This window comes from Neltuma alba, unplaced genomic scaffold, assembly GCF_004799145.2.
Source record: "Neltuma alba isolate B1F8T4 unplaced genomic scaffold, ASM479914v2 tig00005722_pilon, whole genome shotgun sequence".
NCBI lineage: Eukaryota > Viridiplantae > Streptophyta > Magnoliopsida > Fabales > Fabaceae > Neltuma > Neltuma alba.
The window spans coordinates 219,627-235,785 of NW_021634207.1; the positions used below are offsets into that span (position 1 = coordinate 219,627).

The window sequence follows — 16,159 nt, forward strand, 5'->3', positions numbered from 1 at the left end:
ATTAATCTAAATTAGGCTCAGATCAGAAATAATTTTAAAATAACCTTTTACATTCATATAAATTCTAACTTCAAATTTGTGCCTAATTAAATGATTATAATCCACTCTTTTTATCAAATATTTTCTTTACATGAGTTTTATTAGATTTATTATAAGGTATTTCAAAATATGTACTCGTAGGTTGAAACTAAAATACAAGTAATATTTATTTTGTTAACATATACTCTTCCGATCCTCTTCCTATGATAGAGAGAGGATTTTTTTATATTTTTAATATAAATTACCTCACTGAACTTGGTATATGGATATATAATTTTGTTCTTAATTTTCTGTTCTACATTTTTTTTTAAGGAGATATAAAGTTAGATAATATGCACACCATAGACTATACATACTTTAAAAAGGGTGTCGACCATAAAATTCCATGATCTATACCTCGCGGTCCTCACCTCCTTATAGAAGAGAGTGTTTAATTACCAGTACTTGCCTGAAAAATAAAAAGAGCAAGGGAGATGAATGTTTGAATGCGCGTGGGATTGTTAATGACTTGGGGGCGAAAGGAATAGAAAGAAATATGGCAAAAAGAAAATGATCGAAGCAAGCTAATTAACCCACCTTCCAAATTAATTACTCTTCCGGTCTTAAATATGATATTCACTTTATAATATAATTTACACCATAAAATAGGTATTATATTTAGAATCAGAAAAATAAAAAAAAAACAAATCCACGAGAAAAAACACAGTCCTTGACTTCGGAGCCCTGTAAAAGGGCGGGGGCAAGGATCGAGGAAGGAGGAGGATCAAACTGAATGAAATTTGGAAGAGCAAAAGACAGGAGATGCGCGGGGGCAAGAAAAGGCATTTCCCCGTCATCAACACACAATCCGAACTGCCGGGCCACAATTACATATATATTCATCATCTTGTATACTTTTAGTGTAGCTTTTTTCATAATTATGCATGAACTCTGACAAAAGCTAACCATTGGGGAATTTATCCCTTAATAAAATACAGCAAAAAACCCGAGCACAAGAAGTCAAGAACCAAAAACCAACTAGTTTCATCTTACCAAAAAGAGACTAATTAATTTCAATGCATTATTGATCATTTAAAAATTAATTTTTCTTCTACTAATACGCATGGCTAACTCATTCCTTTTATGTCTAGCAGGAATAAGGTATGATATACTCCTTTGGTCCTTAATGTAACATCTAATTAATTAGTTTGAGTTAATTAAGGATTATTATAATAAGTTTGAGTTGATTAAGGATATTAGTTAAATTAGTTACTGTAATAAGTTTTTTTTTAAACAACGTAATCATACTCCTTGATTCCTTCCTTCTCCTACTTGATTATTTTTAAAGGGTACCAATAAGGTTAATTTGAAAAATAATAATAAACATGCAAAATAGATCTTATATATACGACCAACATCAAGTTAAGGACCGGAGGAGTAGTTTGGACCATAATCAGTGTTTGGCAAAGAATTATATAGACACATTGAGATGGCAGAAGAGGGGACGTGGCGGAGGGGGTGAAATATCGATGTTTGAGTATGCAGGGGTTTTGATTGGGACGTTACTGTATGTATTTGTACATGCATGTCAATTTCGTCTGAAGAAATTAAACGCGTGGTGCCGGTGGCTTCTAGAAGTTCAATGGCGTGTCCAACAATCCGGACGGAAAATTAATGGAGTGACAATGGGACATTGATCGAAGAAGAAGCCCTAGCTGGTATCTGCAGCTATATATATAAATATATATATATATATATATATTAATGAATTCTCATCATCAGAAGCAGCTCATTTGTGAGGCATTCATTCATATTGCACCGTGACAAGAAAAGTATAGAATTAAGAATGCGGAGTCAATCTAAGCTAAAGTGGCTGATCACCCTGGCTTCTCTGCTCCTGCTCATTCAGGCGGCGGAAGCCACCCATCAGGTGCTCAAGCTTGGCAAACATGCTGGTGAGATATTTCATTTCCTTCCTGCTAAATTCACTTGATTTTATATTATTAATTAATTGGTATTAAATAGACAAATAAATGCGCGCGCGCGCGTGTGATGAGCAGGTATGGGATCATCACCAGGAGGGCATTATGAATGGAGGAGTCTGGGAATTGTGTGCGAGTGCTGCGATGGTGCTGCCTGCACTCCCGCTTCTGCTGCCGCGGCTTGCTCGAGCCTTCGCTGCCTTCCCTGGAAATTCTATTAATTATAGTGTTTCCTAATCTCGATATATCACTTCATTTGTACCATCCTGCAGGCCTGTGTTACAAACACTACCGCATACATATTTAATAATACCGTCCGTCTCATGGTCTATCACTTCCGTCTTCACCTCCGCCCATATTCATATGGCTAAATTCCAGGATTCCACCTTTCATACTAACTTACTGGTCATTACAGTCGCCCATATATCATGACATACATCCTAACAAATCACAAATCTGTGATCTGCACGCACGTATTGGGGTGGAATTATTATTTCCATGTACGCACATAATTAAATATACACTCTCAGTAATTTAAATGGCAAAATTCTCGTACGTGCTGATCAGCCCAGCAGAATGTAGAGAGGCGCTTCAAATATATACTTTGTGCGCATGCGAGTCTTGTATCAAACAGAAAGAAACCAAAAAAAACGCATGATTTGTAAATGAAAGATGGAACTGTCGTGCGTCTTCACGAATCCGTCGTAAATATTTATGTGTGAATCATGGAGATCGGGAGAGCACTGCAGATGTGAGCATGATGAGAAGGTCGCCTCCCCCCCCCCAGCCGGGGGCAAACATTGCATGGTGCTTAATTAAGAAAATACTTAGGTCAAGTTCTTATAACTATCACTTCAAGTTCACATTTAAATGTTATTATTAAATGGTAATATTTCAAAAATAATATATATGGTCATGCGATGGGAAAACTTGGCAATTTGAACACGCAAGTCTTAAATTAGAATGCAGTAAATAAATGCCAAAAAAAAAAAAATCACTTATGCATATATATTGTTGCGCAGACAACATTATAGTGCGCCGTCTTGTGGGTGACGAGTATTAGTAAGTTCATGGTCAATCGTAACTAATCGTGCAAATAGTCAGAAGGGGGGAATAATTATTTTCTTCGTTTCCTACTCGTCTTTTGAAAAAGGAGAAGAAGAAAGGGATAACTCTCTGACACGGAACAAGTGGTTGGGGCGATCAATATTCTGATGGGAAACCCTGGAAAATGAGGGCGCAAGTTGCGTTGTGGAATCTTAGGCAGCAGAGCCAATTAAACACAAGTCCATCGTCTGCATGTGAAACCATGCATTATTATTCATCTATTCCTATTCTTCCTTCCGTTCGACGTCTATATATAAGCCCCCCCCCCCCCAAAAAAAAAAAAAAAAAACTGCGGTGCCTTCCCTTCAATATTCCATGCCCCCCCTCCTTTTCCCTCCTCACCCCCAGGCCACTCTTTTTTCCCCGATTATTTATTAATATGCTCTCGATCACATATTCCATTATTTTATATGCTTTATAATATGCTGCTGGTCCGCAAATAATACATTAATTTGACTTGGTGCGATGGGTCTAGTTGCGAATTAGAGAGAGAAGCTTCCGGAGAATATAATCACATGTACATATTTGAAGGCATTTTGCACGAGTCAGAGTGCGTCCGTTGTTGGAAACTAGTGTTGAATATTTGATTACGGCGAAGAAAAAATCGCATGTAGTGAAATTGGGCAAGGAATGAACGTCCTTGTCCTCAGTTATCCAAAAGGAACCCCTAACCCCAGAGAATAATGAAAAAAGGCTATTCTTCGAGTATCTTTCACACACACACCATATCAATCTATCTCCGATAGATGCCTTCCCCCTCCTTCCGTGCATATCTTCTTCTGTCCACTTTTTTAGCCGCCCTTGGATCTCCTCCAATTATTAATTAAACCGCACACTATTCCATCGAAATAATCTTATAAAATTACGCACCTTTTCCTTTCCTGGTCCCTTCTGCCTTCATTCTGAAACTAACAAATCTTGTCATACCTGCATGTTCCCGTCAATCTATAGATATGGCGAACATTGGCATATCCCTCACTCATTTTTTTAACACGTTATCATTAACATAAATTGTTCTTCCATATCAACTCAAAATATTATAATAATAATCGTCAAATCAGTGCCACTCCCTCGGTTCAAAATTATATATACAAGGCATTTCTGGCGAAGTATCTTGCTAAAAAAAATAAAAATAAAATTCTATGTTTAAGAGATTTTGGGTAAAAGGACGAGGCTTACCAGATAATATAGTACCACCTCTTGTTCTTAACATATAAGCTAGTTTTGGATTTAATTGGGTTCTAAATAAATACCCAGCTATTTGACCCAAAAAAAACCTAGCTTAATTCATTATTAATTTATCTCATATTCATCATTTTCCCTCAGACTTGTTTAACTAAATTATAAAATAATCTTATGTTAGATAAGGATGTTTTAGGATGATCATGTAATTTTTTGTGTGGTAATTAACCGATTTATTTGGCTTCTTTTAATCTATCCAAATTACTCTTTCTTTGACACAAATATAACATTTTTTAAAAGGGATTTTGGGTCAAAGAAAACTAAGATGCATGCTAGGTGAGACACGTGGCCCAATAGTTTTGGAGAGGCTTCATGAGCACCTGGGGCTGACCAAAAATGTCAACCAACTGTCTAGCGACGCAGGACGGGCTTACCCATGCTGTCACTCGTCACCATATCCTCTGCCATTTTAGATATCTTTTTACCATTATCATAAACATTACTAATGAAATTAACAGGGAGGGGGGACTTGCGCTGTGACGCACGTTTCTCTTGCTCGTGCTATTTTATTTAGCGACTTCTAGAACATGATTAGAGTGTATAAATAGCATGCTCACCCTACCACAAGCTCATCACCCTCTCCCTAATCAATCATCCCTTTCCTTTTTGCTCCTCTCTTCCAACTACTTTCCTTCTTCGCTTGAGAATCAGAGGCCACTGCGTCCATGGACAAGAAGAAGAAACAGTTACCCAGTTGTTCTTCCCCCATGAAGTTGGACCATCTTTTTGGTCCCAAGGACTCCACCTCCGCCGCCGTCTTTAGCTCCATTTTCCCCCCTTCATCCGCCGTATGCATCCCTTTCCTCTTGTTTCTCGGCCACTATGCTCTCTTCTTATAATACTTTTCGTCTACGATTACTCATGATATCTACATAGCATACTAGCTACTAGCACCAACTTTAGTTAAGCTCATATGTTTGGGACACCCGCACACGACCTTCTAATTTCTGCATTATGCAGTGTAAGGCATGCCCCTGTCGGGTCATAATTTGCTCACTTCTTCCAAGTCCTTTTCATCTTTACTCTAGTGATAAAAGCATTCATGTTGACATCAGGAGCTCTGACAGAGTTGTCCTGATTTAGCTTTTATGCATCAGAGTTTTATATATCGCATACTGATTCAAACACTGTTTTGGTTCTCAAGGTCGGGGGGAGAGATTCGAGAATGCAAGACGCCGCATGCAAAAACAACGGAACGCAGGGTTGGTTCATAATCCTCTAGCGCCTTTTGTTTTTGTCACTGCTTGCGTGGCAATTAGAGTAGGCATTGCGCATCTATAATGAGCCCTATATACTGTTGTGAGCAGCATGACTCCCATACTTACTAAATTTTATGTTGATTATTGTAATCAATGCCCACTCCATAGTTCAAACAGCTAAACATGCTCTTTCCATCACTAGCGTTGGACTGAACTTATTTGGAGATTAATGGTGGGACTGTATTCAGGGAATCAGAGCAGGGGAGGTGAAAGCAACAGGAGCACGAGTAACAAGAATACGGGCGGCAATTATCAGAACGAGACAGTGGAACCCAGCTACTATAGCTCTTCCATCTACTATGGCGGCCAAGAAAATTATTGTCAGAGAGCCCGTACCACTGACTCCCATCCTGTTGTAAGTCTCGTCACAATCCCTATCTTGTTTCTTTTTCAGTCTAAGAGGTCACCGGTATGGACTAAAGCTGTAACGATCGCAGTTCAAGAAGGATAGGGATGATGATGATCCCGACGGAAACAGTCCACCCAGCGCTTCGAGAGGGAACTGGTGGCAAGGTAGGCCAAAAATTCACCGTAGCGAGTGATCAGTCCAGCATGGTTTGCTCACTTTTATTGATCCTTTGCAGGTTCCCTTTATTATTGACCTCGCTCCGCCATAACATCTCCGGTTGTGGATCAGGTAAAGTATTTTTACTTCCTTGTGTCTCACTCTTCTCCTTCTCCTCGATCGGCTACATACATCGGATTGAGCAGCGGCAATAATATATCTTAGCCATGTTATTCAGAGGAGTTAATTAAAGGGAACTTGAAGCATAGAAATTTAAGTAACATGTTGAGGAACTAGTTAGAGGATAGGGAGCAGAGTTTGGTGGGAATGTAGGGGTAAAGGGAAGCATGGATGTGTATTTGGTTTGAGAAATGAGAATGGAATTTGTGGACAAATTTTGCAGGATGGAAAGAGAACACAGTGGAGAATGGAGAAGTAGTTTTTGGCGTAGTGTGCCTTTTGGTGGTGTGTCATAATATCGTGGAAGCCTGCCTCCTCGCTTTTGTAAGCTACAAAGTCAATAAAAGTCTCATTCTCTTCTCCCTGTTTTTGCACTCAATTATTTCCCTCGTCCTTGCCGTTCGCTTACTCAAATTCATTCATGTGATCACTACCACACTAACTTAGAAAGCAAACTGGGGTCCCATAAATATGGACCGCGTTCAGCTTGTGAAGTTACAACGGACTGCCATCTAACTCCTGGTTGTTAATATAAAAATTTAGTTGATTTTTATTTGATTTTAAATATAAAATTTCAATTCATTTTGTATTTCATATTATCTTTTTTTTAATATAGTTCTTGTAATAATAGCGGTTTTAGCCAATACACTTAATTGGTAAAAATATTTTATAAAAGATAATATCTATTTAATACAAATAATTAACTTAATTAATTTTTTAAATATATTACTAGTTTTTATATTAAGGATAAAAAATATCATTTAATTTTGAACAACTAACTAAAGGCAATCCACGGACAACAGTGGAGCAAGGTTGCTTTTGAAAAAGGAGAGGCATTTATCATCACTTGCTTTTTAAGCTAGAGACGCTGGAATTCATATTTAAATCTGATGGATGTTCTGTTTGACCCCAAAAACAAATACGCTGCCTGCATTATTTAGTTTAAGATGAGGAATTTCCGGTTTTGCTTCTTTTTCTTGCTGCACCGAAAAGTTAAGGTGATTAAGCGTCACGTCGTGAATAAGAGAATAAGGGAGAGTCAACACATGTAGGTCCGCGCCCTCCGCGCGGTCTATCAGGGAAGAATTACAATTAACTTCTGAAAAAAAATATAATTATTATTAAAAAAATTTAATAATAATTTAAATAGTCCATAATTATAAGTTATAGAGTAAATAATAACAAATTTTAAAATTTATTTTGTATTTTTTTTAAAGAATCTCATTATAATTCTCCTCATATCCATTATCTTCAAATACCCATCAAAAGATATTCCCTACTTTGGGGGGGGGGGGTTCGTGCGTCCGAATTTGATGCTTGTGCATTTCTCATGTGAACCATGCTCAAATTTCATCATTTTATTTTTCTACTTTTAAACCAAATATCATCTTTTTAAAAGTTTAGTGTTAATTAATGCTATTTTGCATGACAGTACTTCATATTTTAAAAAAAGTTTATCATGTAAATATCACGATGATGATTGATTTGGAAAGAAAACCAAGCATGATGGCAGTTTTTTGTGAGTATTAATTGTAAGCATATAAACCAATTAGGGCTGTTCACAAGACGGGATAGGGCTATTCCGGTCCCATCTCAATAAACAGGGACAGGATGAGATTTTCGTCCCGTGTCTCGTCCCATCCTAAGATTGTCTTGATTTGGTCGAGAATAAAAATAAACATTGCAATTTTGGGTCAGAATTTTTTTTATGTTATGACGTTTGTTTTTATTAAGTCTTTAAAAATAAAAATATTATGTAAAAAGCTCAATTATGTAATGTAAAAAAATAAAAACAATATTGTAAAAAAATCATAAAAGAAACACTGTATAATAGTTTTATGAATTATTTTATTAAGAAAAAAGATTTTGTTGAGATAACACTATAACTTAAGAGCTAAAAATCACTATAAAAATAATTATTATTAATAAGTCAATTAAATAATCTAATAATAATTATTAATAAATAATTTTTTTAAAAAAATTTGAGATAAGACAGGACGACCCCATCTAATTTCTTGTTTCTTCTTGAATTTTTTTTTGTCATGTCTCGAATTGATCAAGATCAGGATTAAACACTCATGTGAACCATAATAAACAAAAGAACCCGAACCACTGCTACTGATTCCTTTGTATATGCTGCCATCATTCCATCCACCGCTAACCACATGTTACCTATTGATTTCTTTAACTGACCATCGCCGAATTTAAACCACCCATATGTCCCGCCTAAACACCCATCCCACTCTTTTGTGCATGTCATTTTATGACAGAAATTGGCGGTCTGTTTATAAGATACTTCGCGCGAAAACTGGAGATTAGAGATCCAATACTATTTTTTATCAATAATTAAAATTAAAATTCAATTAAATATGCCAGGGAAAGCCAGCTCACGATGAATGATTCGCAGCTCGCAACCGCCTTCGGGAGGGCACTCAATCACTTCTAAATATCACTCTTTCTTTGTCTTAATTAAATGGCGGGGGTGGGCAGATGAACGCCGCCCGGCGAGGTGGCAATTGGCAAATGATCGAAAATAGTAGTCAACGCACATCAAATAAGAAGGTAAAATTAAGAGGACAGAAAAAGGCCCCAAGCTAACTGCGGAGCCTGTCTTCCCCTGCCCGCGACAAGCGTCTACTTAACAACAACTCTCCCTCCCTCTGGTATGTAATAAATATCTCCGATTTTCTTTCCTGTTCGTCCTTCTCGATTCTTGTTCGCCCCCCTTTTCTGCCCTTGTGATTCCCAATACCTTGACTTTCTTTGAATTGGATGTAGACCGTAGATTCAGTTGATAGTGTGGATTCTTTTGATTCCAATAATGGCTCTCTTCTTCTTCTTCTTCCTCCTTTTTTTTTTTTTGGGTGTCGGGTGGGGGGAGAGGGGGAGGGGTTTAGTTCACCGAACCATGATATCAGTTGTTAAATTTGAACTTTTGGACGTAAAGCTTTGGGCTTTGTTGTTGTGTTCTCGTTGGAATGTTAAAAAATTGATCGATTTCTCTTTTGTCTTGATCATTTCCTAGCTGCCTTGGTTTGAATTTTTTTTTTTTGGTTGAAAACCCAAAACAAAAGGAAAGCAACTCGTATTGAGAATTCCTTTTGTCTCTGTTATGGTGATCCGAGCACTGCAATTTATCGTGTTTCCAGAGCTATAACTCATTTTATCTGCAGTAAATGTGATTCAGCGTTGCGTTTTCGTTTTCTATGTAAACTAGTGTTATCCTTCTACAAATTTATTTTAACCTGCTTTTTTTTCCTACACGTCTTATATTTTCACTTTACTGTAAAAGGTTTCATTTATTTGTGATACTGGCCTTGTCTTAGTTCAGTGGAATTACCCTCCACTCAATGTCAACTGTCAAAGGCTTTTCATCCTAGACATTCTAGAGTTTACATCAAAATCGAGGCCACAAATTGACCAAGCTTGTTTGTTTCATTTACCTTTAAGGAACATAAATACCTGATTCCCACTTTCTCTGTGTCATGGCCTTGCAGAGGCTCTAGAAACTGAAGACCGATTAGATAAACAGAAAATGCCTATCTTTGACTTCTAATAATTTTCTGCCAAAGCTGCTGCAGGTAGCATATAAACTGTGAATCAATCTGGTCATCGATGTGGCCCTTGTACTCTATATTCAGCAAAAATTTTAAAACAGAAGATGAAAAGCAACTAAAAGGAGATATGTCAGGTGCAATAGATCCCTACCTGTTTCAACAGCCAACGAGTAACAAAGTTTGTCATCCTCCTGCCTTACCCCGCTCACGATTCGCTGAAGTAAGTATCATCTGATGTTTGGATGGTAGCTTTCTATTCAGTTTAGCATGAAAATAACCCCTTTCTGCTTTGGTACTGTGCAAATGACCCCTTGTCGATTTTGGCAGCGAGCCCCTTGAATTTTCAAACGTGGCAATTAACCCCTTTCCTTCACTAAGAAGCAAAAGAAGGAAAGGAAATCAGATTAATTAAATTAGCAAATTGAACAAATGTGTTTCAGGGTAAATTTCTCTTGATTTTAGATTTTAGAGCGTTTTAATCTTTGTCAAATTTCAATGGAATGGGTTATTTTCCAAATGTTGAAAGTTTGAATGGGTTAATTTCCAGACAGTTAAAGTGAATGAATTCAGTGTTTGGTTTGTACAGTAAATTGCAAATTTTCTCTCTTTATCTATTATATCCTAAACATGTTTTATCACTATCATGCTTATAGGTACCTCACATAAACCAATCATACACATGGGATTGCGGTCTTGCTTGTGTATTGATGGTTTTGAAAACCATTGGTGTCGACAATTGCAATATTCAAGAACTGGCTGAACTATGCCGCACTACCAGGTTTTTCTTCTAAACAGCCTCAGAACTCTTAGCTACCATGTTATGTGAGATGCTTGAAGATCAAAGAAAATGCTTGTGATCTGGTTCATTAAGTTCTACTCATTTGCCTTTAAGTCATCACTTAATTGAAGTTGTTGGCTTTTTGTAAATGTGTAATTGACTTCAATTTAAAATAAAAATATGGAATTGACTTCTGATTTATCTCATTCCTGGCTATCGTTCAGCATTTGGACTGTTGATTTGGCGTATCTGCTACAGAAGTTCTCTGTCTGCTTTTGCTACTTCACAGTAACTTTTGGTGCAAATCCAAACTATTGTGTCGAATCATTTTACAAGGTAACTCATTGTCGTCATAAAACATTCACAAGCTCTTTATTGTTTTTTCATGCGCTCCCATTTGAGAAAGGTTGGAAAGTGGTTGAGGTATATTGGTGTCATAATAGTATTCAAGAGTACATTCTTTTGATGTGCACAACTAAATGGTATTTGGTTAGAATATGCCATCTTGCCTACCTTTTGATAATGTGGTATCCAGAAGAGAAATCCAATTTCCCTTCATCCTATTGTCTCATACACACTATCAAGCTATATAATTTGTAATGTTTTAATTTCATTTCATGCTTTTGGCATAAATTCAACACATTATCAATTTATTTGCAATAATGTAAAATGATTGTGTTTTCAATATTGTACAGGAGCAATTACCTAATGATCTGGAGAGAGTTGATAAGCTATTTCAGAAAGCCGTGGGGGCTGGAATCAACATACAGGTAGGGTGTTTCTTTCTGGACTTCCCCGTAGCATCAAATTTTTGGGCCATAAGTTTTGATATAGTCGATTATTGAAGAAGAAGTAAAATAGCATCAGATCATTTTTTTTTTCTTTCAATTGCCACTCCTCTTGTGAATAAGTGTTGCTCTTGGTACTCTTATCTTGATGGATCATAATTAAGAGGAATGAAATGGGTTGCACTTTTACTACAACATTAATAATTTCCAGCATATTTATGGGAATTTGAAGAAACTGACTAGCAGAATTTTATGTTCACTGGGTGGCCATGTTTGCTGTCTAAAATTATATGAAAAATGAGGAGAGCACAATTGCTTCTCAAGCATAGTCTGTTATATTTCATATTACGAGGACATATATACAAACCTAATGATAGAATCGATGAGAAAAGAAAACACTAGATCTACAAATATCCCAAGATGCAAGATACGACATAAGTAACAGAAAATTAAAAGAAGGAAATAACATAAATCTGATAAACACCAATTAATCCCACGAATTATGGTATTGATCTCAAGCTTTATTAATTTGAATATGCTAATAAATTTATTTTCTTTAACAAAGCATTTCATCTTTTGCAGTGTAGATCAGTTAGAGGAGAAGAGATTTCTAGTCTAATATTGTCTGGGACATATATTGCTATTGCATTAGTTGACCACAACAAATTGAGGTACAGTTTCTTTTCCGCCCTCTTTCGCATTGGCTTGGACACATAATCTGCACGACTATGCTCATAGTGTTATTGCAAGTTCAGATAGCACCTGGGGTTGACCATGACAGTTCATTGATATCCTTTGCTGTTACAAAATTTTACTCCACCATGCAATATAAAGTCCTCCTATATCTTGTTCATTTTTCTGTAGTCATGCCATTTTCTTTGGTAATGGAATATTCTTACACGCTTTTATAGTTTTTTTGTTTTAGTTGTGTGTGGGAAGATGATGTTCAAGTCCCAGCTATCTTCTGCGACAGCTCTGGATACACAGGTTACCACCACTCTATTGGTTTTGTTATTTTAAAGTATTTTAAATTGTATTCTTTTACATTGAAGATATTGTTTACACACTCCCTCCATGTGTACATAATACTCCTCCGGTCCTTAATATAGGACCCAATTTTTGAATTGGTTTTGGTCCTAAATATAAAACCCATTTCTTATATTTATCAATTTTCTCTAAATTACCCCTATGAATACTTTCTCAACCATAATCAAGTAGAAGAAAGAGATGGGGTATTAAGAAAGATGATTATGGTGTTTTAGGAAAAATGTGTCACTTTTCTTATAATTAACTAACTTACCTAACTTCTTTAATCTAATCAAATTAGTTACATGGGTCTTATATTAAAGACCGGAGGAGTATCATATTTAGTGAACGCCTATGGTATTCATATTGTGGTTGTTATGAAGTATGTATAAAATATATGGGATTAAGTAAATTACAAAAACCTTTCCTGAATTTGTTGAAATTTGACAGTCCTCTTGTCTACTTTCAAGATCAATTCAAACTATCTTTAAATTTTGTTAAATAAATAACTTGCCCTCTTTCTTTAGAACCTTAATAAACCTCCTCTAAGACATATTATATGAGGATAAATCCGTTGAGTTTTTTCCCGCCCTCAAATTATACATACTTCCACTCTATTTTTAAAATATACAAAAACCTCCCTTTAAAACAAATGAGAAGTATCTGCGGTTTCAAAATAATTTGAAGGAAATTTGTGTATATTCTGCTTTTAAGAGAAGTTTGTTCGGTTCTAAAGATAGATGAGATCATTATGAAACTAATCCATTCCTAAGGAGACGATTGCCTTTGACAGGTCACTATGTGTTGATATGTGGCTATGATGCTGGAGCAGATATGTTTGAGATTAGAGATCCTGCCAGTTCTAAGTACCACCTTCTCCCTCTTCTGCTGACCAGAGAATATTTTTCTTTCACTTAGATACTAGAATTTATCTTTCTATAATAAGACTTGATCATGATGATATCTCTGTCATCGGGTTACAGACTCCTTGAAAATTATTGTCAATATGGAATAATTTATTGTTAAATTTGCAAGATATGATTTATTTAGCGTCTTATTACCTAGCAGCACTTAGGTGAATGAATGATACTCAACGATTAGTCACTTTTTATGATCGTCAATTTGTCATCCACTCATCCATACCAACGAGTTGTTTGGCCAATTTTATGAATATATAAATTCAATTTTTCCCCAAACTTCGTGCAGGAAACACAAGAGGATACCTTCAAAGTCCTTGGAAGAAGCTCGCAAAGCCTTTGGTACAGATGAGGATCTTCTTTTGATAAGTAAATGAACCGGATCATATACCTTGTCATTTTTTACACACTAGTTCTCTCCATTCTATTCGTGAAACATCATAGGCCTGTTTTGTGCGCAGAATTGAATGGGATGAAAGAAATAATTTTGTAGACGAGAAATGTCTCTTGCATCCCATCTTGAATCTTGATGGGAAAAAAGTAGTAAAAAAAATACTGTTTCGGTTGAATAGTGATAAATAAATATCACATGCGTTGATTTTTGTACAGTGGGATGGAAATCCCTCTTTTGTGGATGCCAGATGGGGCATCATGCATTCCGAGAAATAGTTTGAAACGGGAATGAGCAGGAGGAAAATCCCAAGTTACTCCTCTGTAACGAAACTAAAGTGTTCCCAACTGTAACTCCGAGTTGTTTGCTTGTAGTTTCTGTTATTTTGATTTTTAACTTCGAAAACTCAATCGATCCTTTATCTTGTGCTATGCTAGACTTTGAATACAATGTCAGATGCTGTAGTAATGCAAATTTCATCATCTTCATTTTGGACTTCAAAAGGATCTGTGGGCTGCTCTCCATTCACTTTATCTTGGATACTACCTCCGGTCCTTAATATGAGAATTAGTATGACATTTAATTTGATTCTAAATATAATATCTTAATTTACTTTGTCTCTCGTATTTATTTTTTTTTTCAAGATAGTCCTTGTAGTAATTGCTCATGTTAAAGGTTTCATGAAATGGTAGTTATAGCTAATAAATATGATTAGTATGGGTATTCTAACAAAGACAATATCTATTTAATACAAATGACTAATTTAACTAACTTTCTTAATCTACTTAAATTAGTTAACTAGCTCTTATAGTAAGGACAGGAGGTAGTATAAGCTTTGTGTAAGTCATGATTTGCTGCTTGTATGGGTGTCTCAGGTGTTTCGTGTTTCATTTTTCCAGCAGATGTTGACAACTTTTACGTGATTTAGTTGATGTTGTTCAGTGTTATAATTGTAATTTTCTTGGGTGGCCACTCAGATATCTTTGGAGAAGAGCAGATGCCGACGTCAACCTTCTGCGGTTCTTCCCATTGATGTGAACACTGATCCGTGAAATTCTTCTTCCCTCCGATGCAATGGTCTCGCCAATCTCATGAATATGCGACGCATTCGTTGTTTATAATAGGTGCTAGAAGGGAAAGTATAAGCCACATCAAATGCGTCATTTCGGGCTGCATGCCTTATGTAGATAGGCAACATTTATACTCAACAGTGTAGCAGCTGATTTATTCTCATGCTATGTGGAGCTTGTATTCTTTCTCAAAAACATGTGAGGAGACTGGGGACTTACTTGGAACTGTCATTGGAGCTTTCAAGAGCAGTTTTTTAATTGTGATTTATGATGTAAGTATGTTATGAGAGTTTTGGCTCGGTATGAAAGTATTTGTAAGTTGTAACCACTTATTATTAGGAGCAGATATAAACAAGCCATGTAATGTTGTAAAAGGAAACTACTTGGCTCCTCCTGGAATATTTAGTTCAGGATTTCTTGACCAGATTGCCATTTTATTTAAAGATTTCTGCTGCGAATCCTTGCTTATCACGCGCCATTTATGAATCTTTCAATCACTATTATTCGTTTATTCGTCGCATGGGCGTAAGAGTCATTATGTGGCTATCCCTCTTTCATTTTTTTGGGGTGACATGATGGCTATCCTTTCGCCTCAAATGCTTCACTGCGTCATCACCGTCATTCATCAAACTCCCCCCCCCCCCACCCAACCCGCCGCCCCTATTCTTAGAAAGATTGAGAAAGGAATGGATAGAATTAGGAGACAGTTAAAAGAATTAATATTTTAAAAAATTAATAAGTCCCCCAATTAAACCAGAATGTGTCAAATTAAATCAGGTGCAATGCATCGCATTCAAGGGCGGCTTTCGTGTGATTACAGATCAGGCTCGTGGTAGATTTTCTAATATAATTTATTTTAAAGAAACCAAGTTTGTCTTACTTGACTCATCATTTCATTCTATCTCATCATTATTAACGGACTTCTCGTATGTATAAGATCCATATTCTGCATGGTGTTCGGGTCTTCGCGGTTGTTTACTTGTTTATATTTTCCTAAAATATTTCTTCTAATAAATTAACATTTCTACACACCAAAAAAAAACACTCAACTAAAATGGTAGTAGTTCAGATTTATGATTACCTGCAATCATATATAAAGGAATAAGACCTACTTGAAGGCTTGAAGCCCGTTTCCAGCCTCTTTCTATTTCATTTAACTTTAATTATAAATCTAAAAAGGTGTTTGGATGTGTTCAAAAATACCTGTTAAAATTATTTTTGTATAAAATAAGATAAACTTCTCTGTATATTTATTTATCCTATAGACGGCTAAATCATTTTGAAAGCGAAAGAGAAATCGAACTATCCAAGTATGTGTCGGCCGTTGAAAAAATGAAGG

At 36.1% G+C, this 16,159-nt stretch overlaps 2 protein-coding genes across 6 annotated transcripts; both read left to right on the forward strand.

Moving 5' to 3' along the window:
* Positions 1-4,939: 4,939 nt before the first annotated feature.
* LOC114748491 (uncharacterized) lies at positions 4,940-6,724 on the forward strand. Of its 3 annotated transcripts, XM_028936921.1 has the most exons (6): positions 4,940-5,137; positions 5,494-5,551; positions 5,797-5,963; positions 6,046-6,121; positions 6,193-6,245; positions 6,517-6,716. In XM_028936921.1, exons 1-5 carry the CDS (start codon positions 5,015-5,017, stop codon positions 6,207-6,209), a joined length of 441 nt encoding a protein of 146 aa, XP_028792754.1. In that variant the 5' UTR covers positions 4,940-5,014; the 3' UTR covers positions 6,210-6,245; positions 6,517-6,716. The 3 variants fall into 3 exon arrangements, 2 of the variants coding, with proteins under 2 accessions (XP_028792754.1, XP_028792753.1); XR_003740481.1 differs by having other exon boundaries at positions 6,046-6,245; positions 6,517-6,720; XM_028936920.1 differs by having other exon boundaries at positions 6,046-6,724.
* A 2,048-nt stretch (positions 6,725-8,772) lies between these two features.
* Positions 8,773-15,278, forward strand: LOC114748489 (protein GUCD1). 3 transcript variants are annotated; one of them, XM_028936918.1, is made up of 10 exons: positions 8,773-8,956; positions 9,866-10,070; positions 10,504-10,628; positions 10,853-10,964; positions 11,324-11,398; positions 11,999-12,087; positions 12,342-12,403; positions 13,236-13,308; positions 13,649-13,724; positions 13,969-14,278. In XM_028936918.1, exons 2-10 carry the CDS (start codon positions 9,909-9,911, stop codon positions 14,026-14,028), a joined length of 834 nt encoding a protein of 277 aa, XP_028792751.1. In that variant the 5' UTR covers positions 8,773-8,956; positions 9,866-9,908; the 3' UTR covers positions 14,029-14,278. The 3 variants fall into 3 exon arrangements, with proteins under 3 accessions (XP_028792751.1, XP_028792747.1, XP_028792750.1); XM_028936914.1 differs by lacking the exon at positions 13,969-14,278 and adding an exon at positions 14,728-15,278 and having other exon boundaries at positions 8,776-8,956; XM_028936917.1 differs by lacking the exon at positions 13,969-14,278 and adding an exon at positions 14,728-15,278 and having other exon boundaries at positions 8,776-8,956; positions 9,875-10,070.
* The last annotated feature ends 881 nt before the right edge of the window (positions 15,279-16,159 follow it).